The 25,813-nt window shown below is 41.9% G+C and overlaps 1 protein-coding gene across 7 annotated transcripts in view; it reads left to right on the forward strand.

Annotated features, from left to right (window-relative positions):
• Lars2 (leucyl-tRNA synthetase 2, mitochondrial) overlaps window positions 1–25,813 on the forward strand; it is a 183,163-nt gene that overhangs the window by 40,778 nt on the left and 116,572 nt on the right. For 4 of the 7 annotated variants that reach the window (XM_052725662.1, XM_052725639.1, XM_052725633.1 and 1 more), the window contains one exon: window positions 24,263–24,514. In XM_052725662.1, the coding sequence (XP_052581622.1) occupies window positions 24,281–24,514 (234 nt within the window). In that variant the 5' untranslated portion in view covers window positions 24,263–24,280. The other 3 variants (XM_052725622.1, XM_052725647.1, XM_052725655.1) reach the window with 3 other exon arrangements.

The raw sequence follows: 25,813 nt of genomic DNA on the forward strand, positions 1-25,813 counted from the left end.
GCTCTTAGGAAAAAAAGAATTTTACCCCAGGATGTTCAAAGCCCAGGTGCATGGTAGAAACTTCACGAAAAACTCCCATTTCATCTCTTCATTGCTACCTCTCAGACAAGGTGATCCTGAGGTTTTGGCCCATAGCCCATAGGTCAGCAAGTACCAAAGTGGAAAAATGGCCTGTGGTGGTTTGGATGAGAATGGCCCCCGTAGGGTCAGATATTTGAATACTTGGTCTCCAGTTGGTGGTCCTGTTTGGGTAGGTTTCGGAGGAAGTATGCCACTGGGGTTGGGTTTTGAGAGCTTAAAGACTTACACCATTTTGAGTTCTTTGTGTTACCTGTTTGAGGTTAGAGATGTGAGCTCCCAGGTATTCCTGAGACCATGACTGCTGCCAAGCTTTCCTGAAGTGATTGTGATAGACTCTCATCCTCTGGAACTGTAAAGCCAAAATAAACCCTTCCTTCTACAAGTTGCCTTGGCCATTGTGTTTTATCGCAGCAGTAGCAAAGTAACGAATACAAGGACCATCCAGTTTCCAAGCCCTTCCTCAAGGAGCAAAGGTGGCCGTGAATAGGGAACTGTTTTTTGTTGGGATGCTGAAGAAAGAATAACTAAAACTTCACTGGTACTGGCAAGATTGCTCAGCAGTTAGGAGTACTTGTTGCTCAGTCCTGAGAACCAGAGTTGAGATCCCCGCACTCATGTCAGGCAGCTCAAAGACACCTGCAACTAACTCTAAGGCACCGGTTCTCAACCTGTAGGTTGTGAACCCTTTGGGGGTTAAATGAGTCTTTCACAGGGGTCGTATCTCAGATATCCTGCATATCAGATTTTACATTATGATTCATAACAGTAGCAAAATTACAGCTATGAAGTAGCAATGAAAATAATTTTACAGTTGGGTGTCACCACAACACGAGGAACTAACTGTATAAAAAGGTCACAGCCTTAGGAAGGTTGAGAACCACTGCAAAGGATCTGGTACCCTCTTCTGGCTTCTGAGGTGTGCACATACACTCACATAGACACACACACACAAATTAATAATCAAATAAAATTTAAAACTTTATTGGTGCTCACAGAGTGAAACACACACACAAACCAAGGCCTGTTGGAGCAGCTGAGGCTCCACACCACAGCAATGACCTTCAGAGTAGGCATCAACACCCCTCTCACCTTTCTTTTTGTTTGTGGAGAGGACAGCTGGTTGTATGGGATGATGGCCAGGTGACATGCTTGTTGTTATTTCAAACATTTAACTCCCTTTCTTCAAGCAACTCTGTGCAGCAAGTACAAAGGGAAACAGTCTGGCTTCAATGGGTCAGAGCTTAGACTCTGCAGCCAGACAGCACTGAAACATTTCACAGCTGTGTGGTGTGCTGGCTAGTTTTATGTCAACTTGACACAAGCTAGAGTCATTTGGAAAGAGGGAACATCAATTGAGAAAATGCCTCTCATAACACTGGCCCGTTGGCAAGCTTGTGGTGCATTTTCTTTTTCTTTGTTTGTTTGTTTGTTTGTTTGTTTGTTTTTGAGACAGGGTTTCTCTGTGTATCCTTGTGCCTTTCCTGTAACTCACTCTGTAGACCATGCTGTCCTCACACTCACAGAGATCCGCCTGGCTCTGCCTCCTGAGTGCTGGGATTAAAGGCGTGGGCCACCACCCCGGCGCATTTTCTTAATAGTGATGGGCATGGAAGGGTCCAGCCTATTGTGGATGGGGCCATCCCTCAGCAGGTTGTTCTGGGGTATATAAGAAAGCAGGTTAAACAAGTCTTGGGAAACAAGCCAGTAAGCAGCACTCCTCCACAGATTCTGCTTCACTTCCTGCCTCTGGTTTCCTGCCATGTTTAAGTTCCTGCCCAGACTTTCTTCAGTGATGGACTGTGATATGTAAGTATAAACCAAATAAACCCTTTCCTCCCCAATTTGCTTTTAGTCATGGTGTTTTATCATGGCTATAGAAACCCCTGAACAATATTTGTAGTCTCTCAGTCCCCCAATTTCTGTAAAATAATGGTGATAGAGCACTGTCCCCAATCAGCTGGATGATGGTTCTTTTGTTCTACCCAGAAGAAATCATGGCAGGTCTCAGGTATAACAGAAACTTTATAAGTGTTACAGCCCTCATGCAGACCTGTGACATGGAGACCCTTAATCTTGCAAGTGTTACAGTTCTTTGTTCAGCCCTTGGCTATTAAGACACTAAGCCTTTGGTTGCAGCCAGTATTAGCTTTCAGCCTCTGGTCTGAGATATTGGCCCTATGACTTGGCATCTCTCTAGAATGCTTCTGGTGACCAGTGCCTGTGGTTCTCTTCTCTGGCTCCTTGCATAATTTTATCCTTCCTTAGTCATCTCATATCATTACTTCCACATCCTTTCTTCATGGCTTGGTTGCTCTTGAATGGTTCTGTTACCCCTTCAGCCTTCAGACAGTGATTGCCTGATCTCTTCTACAATTCAGTGTCTTGCTGTTGAGAGGACTCAGGATACCCATCTCTGCAATTGAGAGCTGCCTGGGACCCAGTATGTTTGTTGTTCAGGAACTGGGTACCAGGTATGGTTGGGGTCACTCAGGTGGGGATATCAATTTTTCATCAGTCACTAGGTGGGTCTGGTACTGGGCTAGTGGATGGCACCAAACAGTCTTAAGTCTAAGGCATACCTGCAGGATCTTTATCTATTGGGCTGGCAGCATTTCAGATGAGAATGTACACTGAAGTGTTTTTGGGCGTTTTCTTTTCTTTTTTCTTTCCAATACAGGGTTTCTTTGAGTAGCCTCGGCTGTCCTGGAACTAGCTCTGTAGACCAGAATGGCCTCAAACTCACAGAGATCTGCCTGCCTTGGCCTCCCGAGTGCTGGATTTTCTTTTCTTTTTGGTATCTTTTTGTGCATGTCTATAAGTGACCTCAAAAGAAACATGAATACTATCAATTTTGAAATCACACATCAACTTAGCAAATAGATAGTCACAAATACAGAACCTGTGACTGGCAGGAATCTCTTGTAATTCTCTATGCAAAAAGATCACACTCGGCTGGTATAATGTTCATGCTTATAATCACAGCACTCAGGAGGCTGAAGCTGGAGAATCTAGTGAGTTCTAGAATTCTCTGGGCAACCTGGTAAGACTCTGTCTCAAAAATATAAAACAAGGGCCAGTGAGATGGCTCAGTGGATTAAGGTACTTGTTGCCAAATCTGACAACCTGAGTTTAATTCCTAGGACTCACATTGTGGAAAGAAAAAATGAACTCCCAAAAGTTGTCCTCTGACTATCACACACATGTCATAGCAGGAGCACCCCCCTATACAATAATAAATAAATGTAATGGTGATAAAGCCTAGAGACTGTTGGTAGATCAGGGGCAGGAAGGAACACCTAGATTAGAGGTTTGTAATAGGGTACAGTATTACTGTGGAGGGACATGGAAGAAGATACTTGAGAGAACAGGCAACATGACTTCTATGTGGAAAGAGGGAAAAGGGCAAAGTCTATGTTAGTTAGTATGTGGGATAGCAGATGGTTTTACTACAATGAACAGAAAGCTTGAGATGTGGCTTAAATGAGTCCGTATTATTAGCTCTTGTGCCTGGGAGCTCTAAGAGCAATGTGGGTTTCAGGCAGAAAGTGATCTGCCAATCACTTTCATGGCAATCCTAGCAGGTTTCGCATTCTGGTTCTAGATGCGGGTGAGGAGGAGAGAGAGAGATAGGGTGGGAGAAGCCCAGGCTCCATAATATGGAGTACGAGAGAGACAAGAGACAGGGAGAGAGGCAGGAACACCCAGGTAAGAGAAATTGAGAAGGCAGGTTGGAGACTGTTGGAGTCTGTCCTGCTATCATCGTGCACCAAATCCCTGCATCAAAGTCTGGCTGCTGTGATATTCATGGAACTATTTGAATGAACACCACAGCAGAGCAGGAAGTGAAGGATCACAGGACGGTGGGAAGTGAGGATATATGGTTGGGAGGTACACAGTGGTCAAATATCTTAAAAAGAAACATTGGGCCGGGTGATGGTGGTGCATGTCTTTAATCCTAGCACTTGGGAGGCAGAGGAAGGTGGATCTCTGTGAGTTTGAGGCCAGCCTGGTCTACAGAGAGAGTTCCAGGAAAGGCTCCAAAGCTACACAGAGAAACTGTGTCTCAAAAAAAACAAAAAAAAAAAAAAAGAAGAAGGAGGAGGAGGAGGAGGAGGAGGAGGAGGAGGAGGAGGAGGAGGAGAAGAAGAAGAAGAAGAAGAAGAAGAAGAAGAAGAAGAAGAAGAAGAAAACATTGGAAGAAAAAGGATTTTTTCCCTATTCCTATTCTGTGGATGTCTATTACAATATGGAAAAGGAGGTAATGCCATGAATTTTGAAAAAGGACTGACCCTTGAGGATTGACTCTCAAAAGAACCGTGGCTCTGGTTTAAACCTCTCACTGGGTAATCATGAATTTTAACAGTGTTGATCAAAGTACCTTGAAGAACTCCACTTCTTTATCTGGGAAAATATGATAAGCATGATGATGATCCATGGTTACAATCAATACATTTCTTGACAGCCAGGTGTGGTAATTCAAGCCTTTAATCCCAGCATTTGGGAGGCAGAGGCAGGTAGATCTCTGTGAGTTCGAAGCCAGACTGGTTTACAGAGCAAGTTCCAGCCAGGGCTACACAGAGAAACCCTGTCTCAAAAAACCAAATCAAACCAAACAAAAACAAAAACAAAAAACCAAAACAGCAACAACAAAAACCCAAAACCATGTCTTGACTTCCTTGTGATCTATATGTAGTAAAAATTCCTTTGACTTTTTTCCAATCTATTTTCTTACCTATCAACATTCTTTTCTAATCTGTAAACCTGTACAGTGCCTCTCCTAAGCCACATTATAATCTAATTTTCTTCTTTCTTTCTTTCTTTCTTTCTTTCTTTCTTTCTTTCTTTCTTTCTTTCTTCTCTTCTTTCTTTCTCCTCCTCCTCCTCCTCCTCCTCCTCCTCCTCCTCCTCCTTCTCCTCCTCCTCCTCCTTCTCCTCCTCCTCTTCCTTCTTTTTTGCCCTGAGACAGGGTTTTTCTGTGTAGTTTTGGTGCCTGTCCTGGATCTCGCTCTGTAGATCAGGTTCTCCTCGAACTCACAGAGATCCACCTGGCTCTGCCTCCCAAGTGCTGGGATTAAAGGTGTGTGCCACCGCCACCTGGCATAATCTAATTTTCTAAGGAAAAGTTCTTTGGGTGAAAATAACCGTCCCAGAGACTGGCAAGATGACCTGAGTTTGAGCCTCAGAACCCATGTGAAGGTAGCGGAGAGAACCAAGTCCACAAAGTTGTCCTCTGACCTCCACAGCAGTGCTATGGCACATAACCACTTCTCCCCACATCATGACCACCAAAGATAGTGGAGACTACCGGAGGCCCAGTTAGCACCCCTTTCCGGTCAGAAAAAGACCTGTTAACTACGTGAGTTGAAGTTTCCAGAAAAAAAGCCACATGAACTTAAAACACTTTATAAGCCTGATTAAATGATTGTGGGAAGCTAGAACATATAGGTTGGAAGCCAAATTATCTTGGGTTGTCTTAGCCCCTGAAACAGTCATTCACTACTTTATGTGTGAACTAACATCCTGTGACTATCGCGTGGAATCATTTGGGAATGTACAAGCAGGTCCCTTACTTTCAATGTCCAGATGTCATTAGATAACAGCTGAGGCCTGTAGCAGATTTCCTCACTTTACTGTAACCCACCACTAGTGCTCTGGTGTATTTGAAAATTGTGGTTGATATATCGTGCACCCCAATAAGCTTATCTGGGGGTCAGAGAACAGAACAACCACTAGATAGACATAGAGGTCAGAAAATGGTGGCACTCACACCTTTAATCCTAGCATTCCGGAGGCAGAGATCCATCCGGATCTCTGTGAGTTCAAGGCCACCCTGGAAACAGTCAGGCATGGTAACACATGCCTTTAATCCCAGGAAGTGATGGCAGGAAGCAGAAAGGTAAATAAGGCGTGAGAACCAGGAACTAGAGTCCTTTTAAGCTTTTAGGCTTTTAGCAGCAGTTCAGCTGAGATCCATTCAGATGAGGACTCAGAGGCTTCCAGTTTGAGGAAAAAAGATCAGCTGAGAAGTTGGCAAGGTGAGGTTGGATGTGGCTTGTTCTGTTTCTCTGATCTTTCAGCGTTCACCCCAATATCTGGCTCTGGGTTTGTTTTAATTAATAAGACCTTTTAAGATTCGTGTTACAGAAAATTGTCTTGGTTACTATGTTGGAATGTAATTTTTGGGATAACCTGAATCCGTGTTCCCTGGCATGGTCATTCATATTTGGCTCTAGAATAAATCACTTCTTATTCCCTTTGAGGTGAGAGGGTTTATTGTTGTTGTTGCTGTTTTTGTTTTTTTGCATTGACAACTATCTCATAACTCAGTCTACATATTTTCTGGCCTTTGTCTCATGGTTTTCTGTATATTCTCTTCAGGCACGGTGGGGAGAAATTAGTAGCAACCTGCTCCCTCTGGCCAAACAATAAATAATTCTATTTTCCTTACCAATTTCCACTTCCTAATTTCCCATGGAATACAGGGAAATGAGGTGCTGAATTATGAGTCAGGATTCAGACAACAAGCAGAAGAGGAGAGGGCTTGGTTCATAGGCAAAGGTAGGAGAGGGAGAAGCAAATGAACAAAAGGCAGGTTAGTCATTTCCAACCTGTTTCCTTGTAAGGCAGGAGCAGGAGTCAGAGCAGCAGGGAAATAATGGATTAGTTAACACTGGAACATTTCAGGTTACTTCTTTTGTGTGAAGATTAAAGCAGACAGAAGGAACTTTATTATCAGCCCAATTACCATGGGCCTGTGGGGAAACCTGCCCATTCTCTCTCTAATCCTAATTTCTTAGGTCAACTAAACAGCTTGACTTCAGCTTGGTGTGATGACTCCACCTGGCCTGGGACCAACAGCAAGGCTTAGAGCAGACTAATAGCTTCCTCTAGTTTTTATTTAACTATGGGGAATTGTTCCCTTTGGAGGCTGTAGAGAGAAGCCCTTTCATTTTCCAAATTTTCATAAAATACACATGCATACAATACCACTTTAACCATGGAAGGGAAGCAAAGAATTCCACCCCAGCCCTCTTTTTACTTTTTGTTTTGAGACAGGGGCTCATTAAGTTGCCAGGCAGCCTCCTGCCTCAGCTTCCCAAGTATCTAGAATTATAGGCATGTACCACCAATCTTGGCTTATTGTAATTGTTTTTTATTTTGCTTTGTATTTTTCAGAAAAGGTCTTGCTATGTAACCCTGGCTGGTAATAATCCTGCCTTCACCTCAGAACTATTTGAAATACAAGTATGTACTACCATGCCCGACTTCTTTTTCTTAAAAAAGAAAAAAAAATGATGTAACACACTCAACACAGCTAGCAGCTTGTCTCTTTTATTTAATAATGCATCTTTGCAGCATGATCTTTAAGAGTGAAAGGATTTGCTTTCATGCCACTGTCTTTGATGTAAAAATAGCTACTTTTCAAAAAGCAAGTGACTTTTAGGAAAATTCCACTTGAAACAATCTTCTAAAAATGTCAGTGTTAACTTTGCTTCATAAGAGGACAGAGAGATTTTGAACAAGAATAAGGATGGAGGTTATATATCCATTTATGAGAAAAAGGGCACTTTGGTTATGTATGAATGCAGGCATTAAGAGTGACAGGTCCTAGGTAGGCTGCCCACAGACCTTCTCTTCTCGCTGTGTTCCCCCAAACCCAATCCCACAGTCTCCTCCCTGGCACTGCAACAGAAACCCAGCTGTAGCCTTCCTTCCCTTCGCCCACATCTCCTGTGGGTCCCACAGACCATCTTTTGCTAACCTCCCTCCCCTGACTCATCACTGTGTCTTGGCCCCCAAACCTAGCAGGCACCCCTTGCTAAACCACAGGCCACCCCTGCCAGAAAACCAGGTAGGCTGCTCACAGATCTTCTCCTCTCTCTCTGTTCTTTCAGATACAATCCCCAGTCTTGTCCCTAGTGCTGAAACAAAACACCAGCTGCAGCCTTTCTTCCCTTTTCCCACATCTCCTGTGGACCCCACAGACCATCCCCTCATAATCTCCCCCCCCACACCCCCGCCCACACACACTTGTTGCTTTATTCCAGACTTCAACTCCAGCAAGTAACCTCTGCTAACCCAAAGGCTGCTCCTCCCAGGGCAACAAGTAGGCTAAAGGCAGGCCCACACTCTCTTACTGCTCCAGAGATCCAATCCCCCAATCTCATCCCCAGATCTGTAGCAGGAAACCTGCTGTGGTCTCCCTTTCCTTCCTGACTCATCCCCAAAGAATCACAAAGACCTTCTCCAAACTTTTTCCCCCCTAATCCATCCTTGTTAACCAGTCTCTAACACCAGCAGGCATTCCCTGTGAACACATCAGCTGAACAGGCCAGGAAAACAGGCAACACACAGCCTTCTCTCCAAAATCCAGAGAGGAAACAGAAATCAAGGAACACCCACACAACAAACACAAATCCAGAAATCAGCACCTAGACCTATAATCATCCCAAACCCAGATGTCTAGGCACCAGAGTAAAAACACAATAAGAGTCAGGGCAATATGTCTCCACTAGAGCCCAGCTATCCTACCACAGCAGACCCTGAATACTCCTTAAAACAGCCTTTATGAACATGATTGGGGTCTTTAAAGAGGAAATGAATAAATCCCTTAAAGAAATCCAGGAAAACACAAACAGACACTGTAAGGAAATAAATAAAACTGTTCAGGACCTGAAATGGTTAGTAAAATCAATATAGAAAAACCAAACTGAGGGAATTCTGGAAATGAAAATTTTAGCAATTCAACAGGAAGTACAGAGAAAAGCTTTACCAACAGAATACAAGAGATGGAAGAGAGAATCTCAGGCATTGAAGATATGATAGAAGAAATGGATACATCAGTCAAAGAGAGTGTTAAATCTAAAAAGGTCCTGACACAAAACATCCAGGAAATCAGGGACACTATGAAAAGATCAAACCTAAGCATAATAGGCATATAAGAAGGAGAAGACTCCCAGCTCAAAGGCCAAGAAAATGTTTTCAACAAAATCATAGAAGAAAAATTCTCTAACCTAAAGAAGAAGATGTCTATAAAAGTACAAGAAGCATACAGAACAAATAAATTGGACCAGAAGAGACAATCCCCTTGATGTATAATAATCAAAACACCAAACATAGAGGACAAAGAAAGAATATTAAAAGCTGCAAGGGGAAAAGATCAAGTACCATATAAAGGCAGATTTATTAGAATTACACCTGACTTCTCAGTGGAGACTCTAAAGCTAGAAGGGCCTGGACAGATGTGCTACAGACTCTAAGAGACCACAGACGCCAGTCCAGACTATTATACATAACAAAACTTTTCAATCATCATAGATGGAAAATGAATACATAGCCTACCCAAACTTATGGGACACAATGAAAGCAGTGGAAAGCTAAGAAGAAAGTTCATAGCACTAAGTGCCTACATAAAAAAGATTGGAGAGATCTCATACTAGCAACTTAATAGAGCACCTGAAAGCTCTAGAACAAAAACGAAGTAATCACACCAAAGAGGAGTAGACAGCAAGAAACTGAGTACTGAATTCAATAAAAATAGTTACAAAGAGAACAATGCAAAGAATCAATGAAATGAAGAGTTGGTTCTTTGAGAAAATCAAGAGAGAATAAACCCTTACCTGAACTAACTAAAAGGCAGAGAGAGAATATTCAAATTAACAAAATCAGAAACAAATGGAAGACATAACAACAGACACTGAGGAAATCCAAAGAACCAAAAGGGCATATTTGAAAACCTATACTCTACCAAATTGGAAAATATAAAAGAAATGGTAATTTTCTCAATAGATACCACTTACCTAGTTAAATCAAGATCAGATAAACAATTTAAATAGGCCTATAAACCCTAGTGAAATAGAAGCAGTCATTAGAAGTCTCCCAATGAAAAAAAGTCCAGAGCCAGATGGTTTTAGTGTAGAATTCTACCAGACTTTCAAAGAAGAGTTAGCACCAGTGTACCTCAAATTATTCTCAAAAATATAAGCAGAATGAACACTGCTCAATTCATTTTAAGAGGTCACAGCTACCCTGATACCCAACCACATAAAGACTCAATAAAGAGAGAGAATTACAGACCAATTCCCTTCTGAACATAGATGCAAAAATACTCAATAAAACGCTTGCAAGCCAAATACAAGAACACATTTAAAAAAGATCAAGTAAGCTTCATCCCAGAGATGCATGGATGGTTCAACGTATGAAAATTAGTAAATGTAATCCACCATATAAACATACTGAAAGCAAAAAAATACAATCATCTATCAGATGCAGAAAAGGCCTTTGACAAAATCCAACATCTCTTCATAATAAAAGTCTTGGAGAGATTAGGGATACAAGGGACATACCTAAACATAATAAGGGCAATTTACAGCAAGCTGACAGCCAACATCAAATTAAATGGAGAGAAACTCAAAGAAATTTCACTAAATCAGGAATGAGACAAGGGTGTTCACTCTCTCAATATCTATTATCTGGAGCAAGAAGACAACTGAAGGAAATCAAGGGGGATACAAATTGGAAAGGAAGAAGTCAAAGTATATTATTTGCAGATAATATGATAATATACATAAGTGACCCTAAATATTCCACCAGGGAACTCCTACAGCTGATAAACACTTTCAGCAAAATGGCTAGGTACAATATTAACTTTAAAAAAAAATCAGTAGTCCTCCTATACACAAGTGACAAATGGGATGAGAAAGAAATCAGGGAAAAATACCTTTCATAATAGCCCTAAATAATATAAAATATCTTGGGGTAACTTTAATCAAGCAAATGAAAGACCTGTATGATAAAAACTTCAAGTCAGCCGGGCAGTGGTGACGTATACCTTTAATCCCAGCACTGTCACAAGAATGGAACTGAATACCTAGAGAACCAGAGGGATTCGGAAGCTTAGAAACCTTTATATTTAGCAAGAAGTGGTGGCACACACTTTAAATCCCAGCACTCAGGAGGCAGAGGCAGGCAGATCTCAGTGAGTTTGAGGCCAGCCTGGTCTACAGAGTGAGTTCCAGGATAGGCTCCAAAGCTACAAAGAGAAACTCTGTCTAAAAACAAAACAAAACAAAACAAAACAAAACAAAACAAAACAAAAAAACTTCAAGTCTTTGGAGAAAGAAATTGAAGATGATATAAGAAGATGGAAAGATCATCCATGCTCATGGATAGGCAGAATTAACATAGTAAAAATGGCCATCCTACCAAAAGCAATCTATAGCTTCAATGCAGTCCCCATCAAAATTCTAACACAATTCTTTACAGACTTTGAAAGGACAATACTCAACTTCATATGGAATCCAGTACAATAAAAGAACTTCTGGAGGTATCATCATCCCTGATTTCAAGGTGTACTACAGAGCTGTAGTAAAAAGAAAATCTGCATAGTACTGGCACAAAAACAGACACATTGACCAATGGAGTCAAATCAAAGACCCAGACATAAATCCACACACATATGGACACCTTCTTTTTGATAAAGAAACCAGAATTACACACTGGAAAAAAAAAAGACAACATCTTCAACAAATGCTGCTGGTCAAATTGAATGTCTGCATGTAGAAGAATGCAAATAGATTCATATTTTTCACCCTGCACAAAACTCATGTCTCAGTGGATCAAAGACCTCAACATAAAACCAGATGCACTAAACCTGATAGAAGAGAAAGTGGGGAGTAGCCTGAACGCATTGGCACAGAAGATTACTTTCTGAACAGAATGCTGATGGTAGAGGCACTAAGATCAATGGTTAATAAATGGGACCAAATGAAACTGAAAAGCTTCTGTAAAGCAAAGGATACTGTCCATCAGACAAAGTGGCAGTCTACAGAATTGGGAAATATTTTTTTAATACCAAATCCACATGTGATAGAGGACTAATCTTCAAAATATATAAAGAGCTCAAGAAATTAGATATCAAAAAACCAAATAATCTAATTAAAAATGGGGTACAGATATAAACAGAAAGTTCTTAATAGAGGAATCTCAAATGGCTGAGACATGCTTTAAGAAATGTTCAACATCCTTAGCCATTAGGGAAATGCAAATCAGAGTGACTTTGAGATTCCATCTTAAACCTGTCAAAATGGTTAAGATCAAAAACACAAGTGACAGCTCATACTGGTGAGGCTATGGAGCAAGGGGAACCCTCCTTCATTGCTGGTGGGAGTGCAAACTTGTATAGCCACTATAGAAATCAATATGGTGGTTCCTCAGAAAGTTAAGAGTTGATCTACTTCAAGACCCAGCTATACCACTGTGGTGGATTGACTAAAAATGGCCCTCATATGCCCACAGGGAGTGGCACTATTAAGAGTGTGGCCTTGTTGGAGGAAATGTGTCACTGGGGGGTGGGCTTTGAGGTTTCAGAAGCTCAAGCCAGACCTAGTGGCTGACTGTCTCTTCCTGCTGCCTTCAGGTACAGATGTAGAACTCTCAGCTACCTCTCTAGCACCATGTCTGCTTGCATGCCACAATGTTGCCTTGATGATAATGGACTAAACCTATGAACTGAATCCAGCCTCAATTAAAAGTTTTCCTTTATAAGAGTTGACAGGGTTGTGGTGTCTCTTCACAGCAATAGAAACCCTAACTAAGACAACCACTTTGGGGCATATACCCCAAGGACACTCTAAACTACCAAAGGAAACTTGCTCAAACATGTTCATTGCAGCTATATTCACAACATCCAGAAACTGGAAACAACCTAGATGTCCCTCAGTAGAAGAACAGATAAAGAAAATGTGGTACATTTACACAATGAAGTACCACTCAGCTGTTAAAAAAATGACATCATGAAATTTGCAGGCAAATAGATGGAACCAGAAAAATATCACCCTGAGTGAGGTAACCCAGACCCAGAAAGATAAATATGGTTTGTATTCATTTAAAAGGGGATACTTGCCATTAGGCAAATGATAACCAAGCTACAATCCATTGACCCAGAGAGGATAGGTAAAGAGGAAGGGTCTAGGTGGTGCACAGGGATCTCTCTGGGAGGGGGAAATAGAATAGATTTTCTGAGTGGATTAGGGGCAGGTGGGGATGGGAGGTTGAACATAAAATAGAGGGAGAGATTGCGGGAAGAGACAGGTGGGATTTTGAGGGCATTTGGGGGTGATGTGGGAACCTAGTGCAGTGGAAGCCTAGTGCAAAATATGCCAAGGCAATGGTGGCACAGAACTTGTGGGAGTAGCCAACCAATGTCTTATTTGACCTAAGGTCCACTCCATGAGAAGGCACCCATACCCAACACTGCTTGGGTAATGAAGAACCAGAGACTAGATAGTACAGAGAACTAGGGTAAAATCAAACACTACTGATAAAAAAAATCAATGATTCCTACTGATATTCTGTTATACTCATAGATCAGTGCCTTATCCAGTTATCATCAGAGAGATTTCCTCTGGCAACAAACATCCAGACATTAAGTGGAGAGAAAGTCTAAGTTGGAGGTCTCCATAAAATCCCTCTCCTCAGAGCTCAGGGTATCCAAGGAAGAGGAGGAAGAAAGATTTTAAAAGCCAGAGGGTATGGTGGACACCAAGAGAACAAGGCTTTCTGAATCAACTACACAAGGTCCATAAAAGCTCAGAGAGACTGAAGCAGCAAGCACAGGGTCTACAAGGTCTACACCAGGGCCTCTGTGTATATATTATAGCTATTATCTTAGTATTTGTCTTGGGGGTTCTATTGCTATGTGAAGAGACACCATGACCACAGCAACTCTTATAAAGGAAAACATTTAATTGAGGTAGCGGTTTCAGAGGTTCAGTCCATCATCATCATGGTGGAACATGGTGGAATGCAGGCAGATGTGGTGCTAGAGAAGTAGCTGAGAGTCCTACATCTTGCAGACAATAAGAAGTGGTCTGTGTCACTGGGAGTAGCTTGAGTAAAGGAGACCTCAAAGACCACCCTCACAGTGACACACTTCCTCCAACAAGGCCACACCTGCTCTAACAAAGCCATACCTCCTAATAGTGCCACTCCCTATGAGCTTATGGGGACCAATTACATTCAAACTAATACAGTATTTTTTATGGGACTCCTCATTGTGAGAACAAGTGAGTCTCTGACTCTTGTGCTTGCTCTTGGGACTCTTTTCCTTCTGTTGGGGTGCCATGTCCAACTTCTATATAGTTTTCGCATCATCTTGTTATATTTTATTTTGTCATGTTTGGTTGCTATCTCTTAGAAGCCTGTTCTTTTCTAATGAGAGACAGAAAGGGAGTGGATTGAGAGGGAGGGGAGGTGGGAAGGAACTGGGAGGAGTAGAGGGAAGGGGAAACTATAATCAGGATCCATCATATGGAAAAGAATCCATTTTTTAAAATTTTTATTTTATTTGCATTGTTGTGTTGCAGGGTATTTGATCACATTGTAAACCCCAAGATTGCTTTATTTACTGAAAAAAAAAACCAGCTTCTAGCTGTGGTGTGGCTCAGTCCTAGCACATACCTTTAATCCAAGAGTTTTCTGCTTGAATATTGTCAACAGGATTAAATAAAATCAACCATAGGTCAAGAGGGGGAACAAGCAATCTGTTGACAGGAAAAAAACATAGAGGGTAGTAGGAAGTCAGGAGGAGAGAGAGAGAGAAGAAGTAGAAGGAAGGGACATTTGGTTAGAGGAGGTTTTCTTCCTTCCTTCCTTCCTTTCTTTCTTTCTTCTTTTTGTTTTGATAAGGCAGGAGAAAGCTCTCTTTCTGGGACAACAGTAGAGGAGGAAGAAGCTGAGTGCTTTCTCTGTCTCTTTGAGCTGGCAGGTTTTCACCCCAGTATCTGGCTCTTGAGTCTTTATTGATAAAATAAAATTATAGAGACTTAGTTAAAAACATTGGTGTTTTTGTCTGCTTGTATGTCAGTGTAAGGGTGTCAGTTATAGAATGTTGTTATAGACAGTTGTTAGCTGCCATATGGGCACTGGGAATTGAACTTGGGTCCTCTGGAAGAGCAGTCAGCGCTCTTAAGTGCTGAGTCAGCTCTCCAGCCCAAGAATCTATTTTCAATAAAAGATAAAAAAAAAAAGAGTGACAAGTTCATCTGCTGGGCAGTGCTTCCATGGTAATACCTTACATTAAGCACCCAATCTTGGTGGCAGAGAGATCAAAAGATCTGGGTTGGAATCCTGGCTCTTCCATACACTAGGTATATGACTGCAGGCAAGCTGTGTCCCATCATCTTCAAAGTGAGGGGATTAGGTTGCAAGTTATATTCCTTATAATCTTTCACTTTGCGATTTGGGAACAGATACCGATATGACAGGCCAAAGATTAATTTGGTTTTGTTGTTGTTGTTTGCTTTTTGGTTTTGGTTTTGTTTTTTTTGTAGGCGGACATTTTCTGTCCCAACTGCCAGCTCCCAAATCATGACCTGGAGACTTATTATTAATTATAAAAGTGTGGCCAATAGCTTAGGCTTGTTTCTAACTAGCTCATAACTTAAATTAACCCATTTCTGTTAATCTATGTATTGCCATGTGGTTCATAGCTTTACCTGTCCTCCACCGTGTCTTGCTTACTCTGTGTCTCATGGCGACCCCACCTTTCTTCTTCTCAGCATCTTCTGTATCTGACTGTCCTGCCTATACCTCCTTCCTAGCTAATGGCTTTTTAGCTTTTTATTAAATCAATAAAAAAGGTACCTTGGCAAAGACACACCTCCACAGTGTACAAAAAGATTATTCCACAACGATTTTTAGGTAAGGTCTTACTATGTAGCCCAAGCTGGCCTGACACTCATTGTGTAACTCAGGCTGGCTTTTAACTCAAGGCAGTCCTCCTGCCTCAGTCTCTTGACTGCTGGGATTTCAAGAGTAAGTCACCAAACTTTGCTTTATTTTTTGATTTTTGAGACAGGGTCTTGCTTTGTAGCTCAGGCTGGACTTGATTTTCCAGGCTCTCTGTCTCAGTCCCTAAGTGCCGACATTACAGGTGTTTGCCACCATACACTGATCCCAGTTTTGAACCCCAAACCTTACATTAACTTGCATCATGGCCTTGAGCAAGACAGCCAGCTCCCTTTGGCTTCAGTTTTTTCTTGTCCTAATCATTGTTGTTTTGAGAAAGGATCTCATGTAGCCAAGGCTGCCTGGAACTATGTAGGGAAGGATGACCTTGTGCTTCTGATCCTCCTGTCTCCACCTCCTGAGTGCTGAGATTATAGGCATGCACCATGGTACCTGGTTTAGGCAGTGCTAGGTATTGATCCCTGGGCTTTGGGCATCTAGGCAAACAACTTCATCAACTGAGCCACATCCTCAGCCCCATGCCTCAGTTTATATATTTGTAAACTGAGAAAGCTACATTAGTGTTCAGAATCTCTCACATTCTAGCATAGTGAATCTCAGACTTGAACTCAGACCTTAACACTTTGGCTCATGTTAAAATGCAGGCTCTGAAGCAGGCTCCCAGAGTGGAGCCAGAGATTCTTATTTGTGCTGGTTTCCAGATGAGGTTTGATGCTGTTCTAGAATAAAATGGTGTTTCAAGCTTTCAAGTATCAGGAAAAAAAATTTTTTCCCTAAGACTTGGAAATGGATAAAGGGTTTCTGTGTGTCCCTGGGTAGCACACAGAATAGAAAGTTTTATTCTACAGGAGTGTGCACCCTTGCTGGCCTCCCTATGGACTACACTCCTCTATGTAAGAACAGAAGCTAAGATGGAGAATATGCAGTAATGGGATGGATTGTTTATGGAGGTACAATTGACTTCAGCTCTGCAGTAAAGATGGCTCTCAGACATTGTTTTTTGCTTTACTGGACATCAACCATTTTGTAATATTAGCAAATTTTGATATTCTGAACTTCTCACATGTGTTTTTAGGATTCTCTCTTAAAAAGATAAAGTATAGTTTCACCAATGCTCCTTTGAAATTCCTTAATTTATTATAGGCCAGAAGTACTTGCTCAGATGTGTGCAGGGTGATGGGGCACATTAAACCCCTAAGTGTTCGTTGAGGCAGCTTGTTTTCCTATCTGCCAGTATACTTTACTCCTATCTCCTCTGGGCTAGGCAATTCTCCTCCTGGGCTTATATCATCTGATATGGTGGATGAAAGTGCTTCAACAATCACCACCAGGCCCATAATAATCAAAAAGTCAGACAAACCAGCCCAGTAGACAGCTTCTGCAGCGCTAAGATTCAAACCCTGACCTTGAACCACTCCAGAGCTCTTTTTATCACCTGCCGCCTTTATTCTTTAGTATCTCTCCCGTTTGTGCTACAACTGTAATAATGAGACTTCCAGGTAAGTAGAATTTGTTCAAGTCAGGAAAGCCACAGGGAGGGCGAGGCCTGGGCGGGGCCGGCCCGGGGCGGGACCGGTCTGGGGGCGGAGTCAGCGCCTCCGCTCAGGCACCTAGCTCTGCCTCCCTGGCTCCTCCCCTCCTGTCTGTGTCCGCGGCCTCCGCTTCTGATAAAGTTGTTGTTCTGCCAACATGGCGGCGCCCAGAGTGACTCGCAGGGCTTCGTTCGTGCAATGCTTTGGGGAATGAGGCAGAAGCGAGCTGCAGGCCAGAGCCTGTGAGCAGGTAACCCCCAGCTGGGGCTCAGGAGGACGAGAGACAGGCCCTACTTAGCCCCAGTCGCTAGGGGCAGGAGGTGAAGGTGCGGACTGGCCCCGGCAGTCCCTTGCAGTTTTCCAAACCCGGAAAAGCTCCGAAATTCTAATTTTCAGGTTCTTTCTGCCGTGGACCCTGTTGACAGCTCCGAATTCTTGCTCAGAGAAACGCACATCTTCACATAACTTTGAATCCTCCTCTACTCCTCGTCTAACCCCGGAGTTGGGGATTTGGGCCCAGTCAAAGATCATGCAGTAATACATCTGGATCCACAGTATATTAGGACCTGCCCGTCCTCAGAAGTCATCTGGATCTACCACCTTACAGGCTCACAGCTTTAGAGAAGGTGGAGTTCCAAATAGGAAATAACTTGCTTGAGGTCCTGCAGGAAATTAGAATTAGCATCGCCTTTTAACATTGTGTTTTGCAAAACATGTTTGTTGGGGTGAGGTGTATGTTTACTTACTTGTTTTATTTCTTTGAGACCGGGTCTTGCTGTATATTCCAAGTTGTTCTGAGCTTGATACGTAGCCCAAGCTGGTCTTGAACTTAGAATTAGTCCACCGGTTCAGCCTTCTGAGTGTTGAGATTGGACATGCATCCACCTTCCTGACCTAACTTGATTTTTTCCCCCCTTTTTTGGAAACAGGGTTTTATGAAGCTGGCCTCGAACTCCCTAATCCTCCTGCCTCTGCCTCTAATTAGGTTTCTTGCATATTTTGGGAGCACATGGATGCTTTATGTGCTTCTCCTATGTGTTCTAGTTCTTCATCTGTTTCCTACTGTTTTCCTATTTATAATCATCATTTGGGCCCATTTCTCAGGTCTGTCATATTCTCAGTTACTTTAACCTTAAGCCCACATAAAGTGAGATCAGGTCAGGGCTGAATTGAAAGAGGAGTACATGGTGGGGGTTGGTGGGCAATGTTTTGGAAAGACAGAAGAGACAACATTCCAGCAAGTAAGGAATTTAAGATGAACCAGAGCTAAGGAAGAAAGGGTCCAAGCTAATTGTAAATGTAAGTTGTGAGACACGTCTTTCCCATTTAGTGTATCCACACCACCCTCTGCTAAAATGGCTGCTCTTGATGCCAGGAAGAGGCAATGCCTATTAGGACTTCCATAGAGAGTTACTTAAAGTGACCCCAGAATTATGCTTAGGAAGTAGGGTTGAAACCCCAAAGTTCTCATAGGCATCAATGCAGACACACTGTTTCTTCCTAGTATGTTCTAATAAATAAGAATCTGAGGGTGATTGATCTTGGGCCTATGCTGAAGAGTGTGGGCTTTATTTTTTGCACAGCTGGGAATGGAACCAGTGGCCTCAAACATTGCCAGGAAATTACTCTACCACTAAGCTATATCCCAGGCCTCCATATTTACAGTATTTATTTGTTTTATTTTGTTTTTGGTGCTGGGGGTTGAACCCAAGGATATGCTGAACATCAGTTTTACATGCCTAACCCTTGGATTTTCTTAGCAGATTTGTTTTAATTTTATTTACGATTTATTTTGTGTGTGTGTGTGTGTGTGTGTGTGTGTGTGTGTGTGTGTGTGTGAGTGTGTGTGTATGTGTGCGCGCGCACATGAGTGTGGGTGACTCTGGAGGCCAGAGGCATCAGATCTTTCTGAAGCTGGAGTCATAGGCAGTTATGAGTTACCCACTATGGGTAATGGGAACCAAATTGGGATCCTGTGCAAGAGCAGTCTGTTCTCTTAACTGCTGGGCGATCTCTCCTGCCCCTTGCTTGTTTATTTAAAGGTGGGGTCTCATTGTATAGCCCAAGCTTCCCTGCAACTCATGGTAGCCCGGGTTGCCCTGGCACTCTTCGTTTTGTTTTGTTTTTTGAGACAAGGTTTCTCTGTGTAACAACAGCGCTAGCTGGTCTGGAACTTGCTTTGTAGACCAGGTTATCCTGGAACTCACAGCAATCCGCCTGCCTGCCTCCTGAGTGCTGGGATTAAAGTTGTGTGCCACCATGCTTGGCTTTGTCTTGGCACTCTTGACAGTTGTCTTACCTCAGCCTCCCAAGCTACTGGCATTCCAGGTGTGAGACATCACCGATTCTTAACCACCCTGACATACATACGTTGCTGAATTGTTTCAAAGAGGTCTTCTCAATTTATATTCCTACCAGCAGTATATACAAATAATTATTTTCATTCAAACAATTTTTTGCCAATATGATAAGCAGGATATTAATTGTTTTTATTTCTTTGATTAGTTGTAAAGTTGATCTTTTCGTATTTTTTTGGCCTTTGTTATGTCTTATCAACTCCCCCCACCTCCATTTTCTGGTGCCATGGATTGAATCCAGGGCCTTGGACTTGCTAAGCAAGTACTCTACCACTAACCTACACTTCCTTGCCTACATCTTTGCCTATTTAAACATGGTTTTGGGTTTCTCTTCTCATATGTGAACTCTTTATGGAGCTGTAGTTTGAGACAAATAATGTCCTTCAGCAAATTGTTTACTCGTTAGCAATTTGTTCATGTATTTTTTAAATTTTCCCTTCCTTCCTTCCTTCCTTCCTTCCTTCCTTCCTTCCTTCCTTCCTTCCCTCCCTCCCTCCCTCCCTCCCTCCCTCCTCTCTCTCTCTCTCTCTCTCTCTCTCTCTCTCTCTCTCTCTCTCTCTCTCTCTCTCTCTCGACAGGGTTTTGCTATGTAGCTTAGGCTGGTCTTGGACCTAAGATCCTCCTGTCACAGCCTCTCGTGCTGAGATTACAAGTATGTTCTACCACACAATTTATATATTTCTGGCATACAGATATTTTATGGTTTTAGAGTAAGACTGATTATCTGTGGCACTTAAAAAAAATTCTTATGGGGCTGGAGAAATGGCTCAGCAGTTAAGAGCGCTAGCTGCTCTTCTAGAGGTCCTGAGTTCAATTCCCAGCAACCACATGGTGGCTTACCACCATCGGTAATGAGATCTGACGCCCTCTTATGGCTTGCAGGCATGCAAGTAGAACACAGTATACTTAATACATAAATAAATAAAAAAATTCTTATTATCTGAGTTTGATGATGTGTGGTGCCTATAAGCATAACATTTGGGAGGCAGAGGCTGTGGGGCCTATTCAAGGTCATCCCTATCTGCAAGGCTAGTTCAAGGCCAGCCTGGGCTATATGAAACCCTGTCTCAGATTCCCACTTCCCCCTAAAACATTGTGATTTATGTCAGTTTATGGTTTGAGGTGGAGCTTTAATTTAAAATTTTCTCAAATACATTGAATAATTAGTCATTTTCAGAGCCAGCTGTGATGGCACACATGTAATCCCAGCACTGAGGAGGCTGAGTCAAAAGAATAGAGAGTTGGAGGACAGCCTGGGCTAGAGAGTGAGATCCTGTTATTTTTATTTTTATTTTTTTGATGTACATATGTGCATGCACAAGTGCACACATATGGAGTCCAGAGGTCAATGTTAGGGTTTTTAAAATTTTAATTTAATTAATTTTATGTGTATTATTTCATTAATGTGTATATGCATGTGCATGAGTATGTATCTCTGTATCATATGTGTGCAGGAACCCTTGGAAGTCAGAAGAGACATTGGATCCCTTGAACTGGACTTGTAGATGGTTGTGAGCTACCCTGTCCGTGCTCTGTAGGATCTGTAGGAGCTGTAAGCGCTCTTCTACAACCAGCCATCTCTCCAACCCCCCAGTGTTAGGTGTCTTTTATCTCTCTCTACATTAGTTTTTGCAACAGGGTCTCTCATTAAAACTGGAGCTTAGTGATTGGCTAACTCGGCTGGTCAGCAGGCTCTGGGGGTCCTCCTATTTCCACAAACCCCATCCCCCAGTGCTGGGGATACAGTCATATGTGCTGTTATACCTGTAGGGATTTTTATGTGGGTGCTGGGGATTTGAATTTAGGTACTCATGCTTATACGGCAAGCACTACCCACTGAGCTACCCAAGCCACAGAAATAGTTCCCCGTTACTTCCTAATCTGCATGGGATTTTTCTCGATGAACTTTAATTACATTTATTTATTTGTGGGCATGTGTGCCATGGACACAGCTTTCAGGAATTGGTTCTCTTCTCCATCATATGGGTCCCAGGGATCAAACTTGGGTTGTCAGGTTTGGTGGTTTGGAGCCTTTACTGGCTGAGCCATTTCAGCTCTCATTGTGAGCTTTACATTGTGGTGATGTGTTCCCCAAAATATTGTGCACCCTAATAAACTTATCTGGGGTCAGAGAACAGAACAGCCACTAGATACAAAGGCTGGAAAATGGTGGCACACACACACACACACACACACACACACACACACACACACACACACACGCCTTTAATCCTAGCATTGCAGAGGCAGAGATCCACCTGGATCTCTGTGAGTTCAAGGCCACCCTGGAAACAGCCAGGCGTGGTAACAACAGCCTTTAATCCTAGGAAGTGATGGCAGGAAGCAGAAAGGTATTTAAGGCCTGAGGACGAGGAACTAGAGCCTGGTTAAGCTTTTAGGCTTTTGAGCAGCAGTTCAGCTGAGATCCATTTGGATGAGGACTCAGAGGCTTCCAGTCTGAGGAAACAGGATCAGCTGAGGAAATGGCGAGGTGAGGAAGCTGTGGCTTGTTCTGCTTCTCTGATCTTCCAGCATTCACCCCAATACCTGGCTCCCGGATTTGATTTTATTAATAAGAACTTTTAAGATTCATGCTACATTAAATCCTTGTATATACTTAGATCTGTTTTAATGTTTTCTAGTTCATTGATTTAAGCAAAGGAGAAGTTATTAGACAACTTGATATAATGCAAAGCTTCTTGTTCATCCAGCAGGGAGTTACTGTGCATTCATATTGTTCCTGTTCATGATTACTCATTGGCGTTTTATCCATCATGATGGGTAATAATCATCAAATCTCAAAATATAGCAAACAGCGGTTCAGGTCAATTTGTATTTTATTATACTATTCCTATTTATGAAAGAGAATAGTCCATATACTCTGCTTATGTGCCATCTAGGAAAGAAATGTCAGTTATCTGTCTAGGTGCCTTCTGTTAATAGACAGTCTTTGGCTTGTAGTGGTTCCAGAATATAAAATAGGGCTGGAGAGATGGCTCAGCTGTTAAAGGATAGGTTCACAACCAAAATTAGAAGAAAACCATAGAATCTCTGACTCACATAGATAGTTCTAATAATATAGAAGTCTAAACCCTAAAAAGAAATGTAATTGCCCTCCTTATATAAAGTTGGCCATATAGAATTGCTAATAGCCAGCTTTATGTAGTTTACTCTGATTCCTAAATAGTCATATTTACCTATTTTAAAATACCCAAACCCAACTGATAGAGGAATATTCCCTGCTCCAGTCTGTCACCCATTTCAGCCCTAAAAGAGTAAGAAATATTAAAAATAATGGGAACTGGTATGACAAGAACTCGGGCAGATCAACTTATAACAATGCCAGTGCTATAGTACCATGTTATATGAGTGTGAATTCCTCTTTTAGAGCCCGTAGTAACCTTCCTGGCAACATTTGACACAGTGCCTTCATGTGACAGTTCAAACCCTAGTAGATATGGGAAGGATTTTGAGAGAATCAGATGATTAACACCAGTTTGGAATGCCAGGTTTCCTTATGTCTCTCTTGTCTTTGAAAGGTCTTTTTACCTCCCCATTTCTATTAAGCAGAAAGGCAGAAAGTTTAGGATGTTTAGTACTAATCCTAAATGTTTGATGAAATCTCACCTCAGCCCCTTAAAAGAGATAGATGAGGAAAGTTTTTCATCAAAGTCATTTCTGCCATTCACCTCAGGAGGAAACCAGTGAAGTATCAGAATTAAAATTTCACACAGTGTTGTAATCCAAAGAGTTATATGACAGCACTGCTGCATGCTATGTTATATGTTTATTTGTGTCTTATCTGATTCTCTGTATATTTAGTTGCTGTGTAAGACAGCACTTTGTCTTTTGTTTTTGCCTGCTAGGGATGGAACCCAGGGCTTTGCCCATACTAAGCATATACTCTGTGTCTTTTCTGCCTGAGACTCTTTGTTGCTATATCTGTAGTGCTTGGAACAGTATGTGGACATGATCATTCAATAAGTTTTTGGCAAATGAAGAAACAAGTAAATACTAGTTTTTGAAATAATGGCTATTTCCTGGCTTAGTCTATAAAGGTCTGTTTAACTCACTATATTATATATATGTGAAAAATGTTAACTTAGTTCAGAATTTCTGGTCCTTCTGGGAGATGTGTTCAGATCCCTTCTGGTATTTGAGTTCAAGGCTAAGACAAGATGTGCTTAAAGCTCTTCTGGGGTTCAGACAGACAGCAGTTGATAGGCTAGATAGACTCTGGAGGGAGGAGCTCCATCACCTTCCATGCTGACTGCAAATTCTGTAGCAACTGGCCTTTGTGATGGACTCCCTTTGTTTCTGTGAGGGTTTTGTATCTTTGGTATTTGGGGCAGGGATTGCCTTTATGTTTTCCAATAAAAAGTTTGTATCTAATTCAACATAACTTCTAAAATGTTCTGTTAGGAAATGATTATCAAAAGAAGAAGAGAAAGTGTATGAACAGGCAATAAATGCTGGGCTGTAAGACTAATCTTGAGAGAGTTCTGAGTGGTGCATATCATGTTCCTCTGCCCTCTTTTCTAGGATCTTCCCTCTTGAAGAATGGCGGCAGCTTATCAGAGGCTGAGTTTTTATGCCTCTTCTCTGAAAAGGCAGCTCATTTGTGGGCCACCTGTCATCCAATGGGAAAGAAGAATAATTCCAGGGTGTGCCAGAAGTATTTACAGTGCTACAGGGAAGTGGACGAAGGAGTACACACTGCAGACAAGAAAGGATGTTGAGAAATGGTGGCATCAACAGATAAAAGAGCAGGCGTCCAGAATTTCAGAAGAAGACGTGAGTGTTCTGAGAGGGCTGATATATCAGTTACTTTCCTTGTTGCTGTTGCCAAACATCTGACAAGATGTAACTTATGGGAGGAAGAGTTTGTTGTGGTTTACAGTTTGAGGGAATAAAGTCCATCATGGCATGTCAGGGAAGGCATGGCAGTCTGGCAGGAATGTGAGGTGGCTGGTCACATTGCTTCCATATGTTAGGAAGCAGAGAATAGACTGGAAGTAGGGCTGGGCTTTAGAACCTCAAGGCTCACCTTCAGAGAACCATTTCCTACCTCCTAAACTTCCACAACTTTCCAAAATGGTACCACCAGCTGGAGACCAAGTGTGCAGACACGTGGTCCTATGGGGGACATTGCACATTCAAACCATATCAATAGAGAAGAGGAACTAAGGACTTGGACTCTGGACTCACACTGCTTGGTATAGAATAAGTTATTAAGTGTAACACGAATTGCTAAACGATCTTATTAATAATAATAATAATAATAATAATAATAATAATAATAATAAACAAAACAAAACCCAGAGCCAGATATTGGGGTGAAAGCTGAAAGATCAGAGAAACAGAACAAGCCAGCCACGTTCTTACCTCTATGAAATTCTCAGCCTCAAAAGAGAGACTTCCTGTTTACTCACGCCTTGTATACCTTTCTGTGCCCTGCCATCTTCCTTCCTTCCTAGTGCTGGATTAAAGGTGTGTGCCACCACACCTGGCTCTGTTCCCAGTGTGGCCTTGAACTCACAGAGATCCAGATGGATCTCTGCCTCCCAAATACTAGGATTAAAGTCATGTGTTACCACTGCCTGACTGCTATGTTTAATATAGTAGCTAACTTTGTCCTCTGATACCCAGGCAAGTTTTATTGGAGTACACAATATATCACCACATTTCCCCCCTTTTTTTGGTCTAAAATAATAAAAGAAGGTTATAACTAATATAAGAAAAACTATATACAATAAGTACAATAACTATATATAATGTATACAGTCAAGAATTACATCAACAATGTCCAGTCCATTTGCATTTGACAAATTCAGTGAAAATACTCCATTATGTATCCTATTTTGGTGAGTCCAAAATGTACCTAATTCACTTTCTATCATAACTTGTATTACCAACCCAAAACTATCTTTTGGTGTCTTTCAAACTTATACACTTTACACCTCTTTAGTGAGTTTCTGTTCTGAATTTGTTAACAAGGAAAACTATAACTATCTAATCTTCAACTATCTCAGAGATCTGAGAAAGAAATAATATTGACTGAGTAAGCAGGAAGTACAAACAAGCAACTTCCAA

The sequence above is a fragment of the Peromyscus californicus genome, unplaced genomic scaffold (genome assembly GCF_007827085.1).
Source record: "Peromyscus californicus insignis strain IS unplaced genomic scaffold, ASM782708v3 Scaffold_11__1_contigs__length_118956290, whole genome shotgun sequence".
NCBI classification, from domain to species: domain Eukaryota; kingdom Metazoa; phylum Chordata; class Mammalia; order Rodentia; family Cricetidae; genus Peromyscus; species Peromyscus californicus.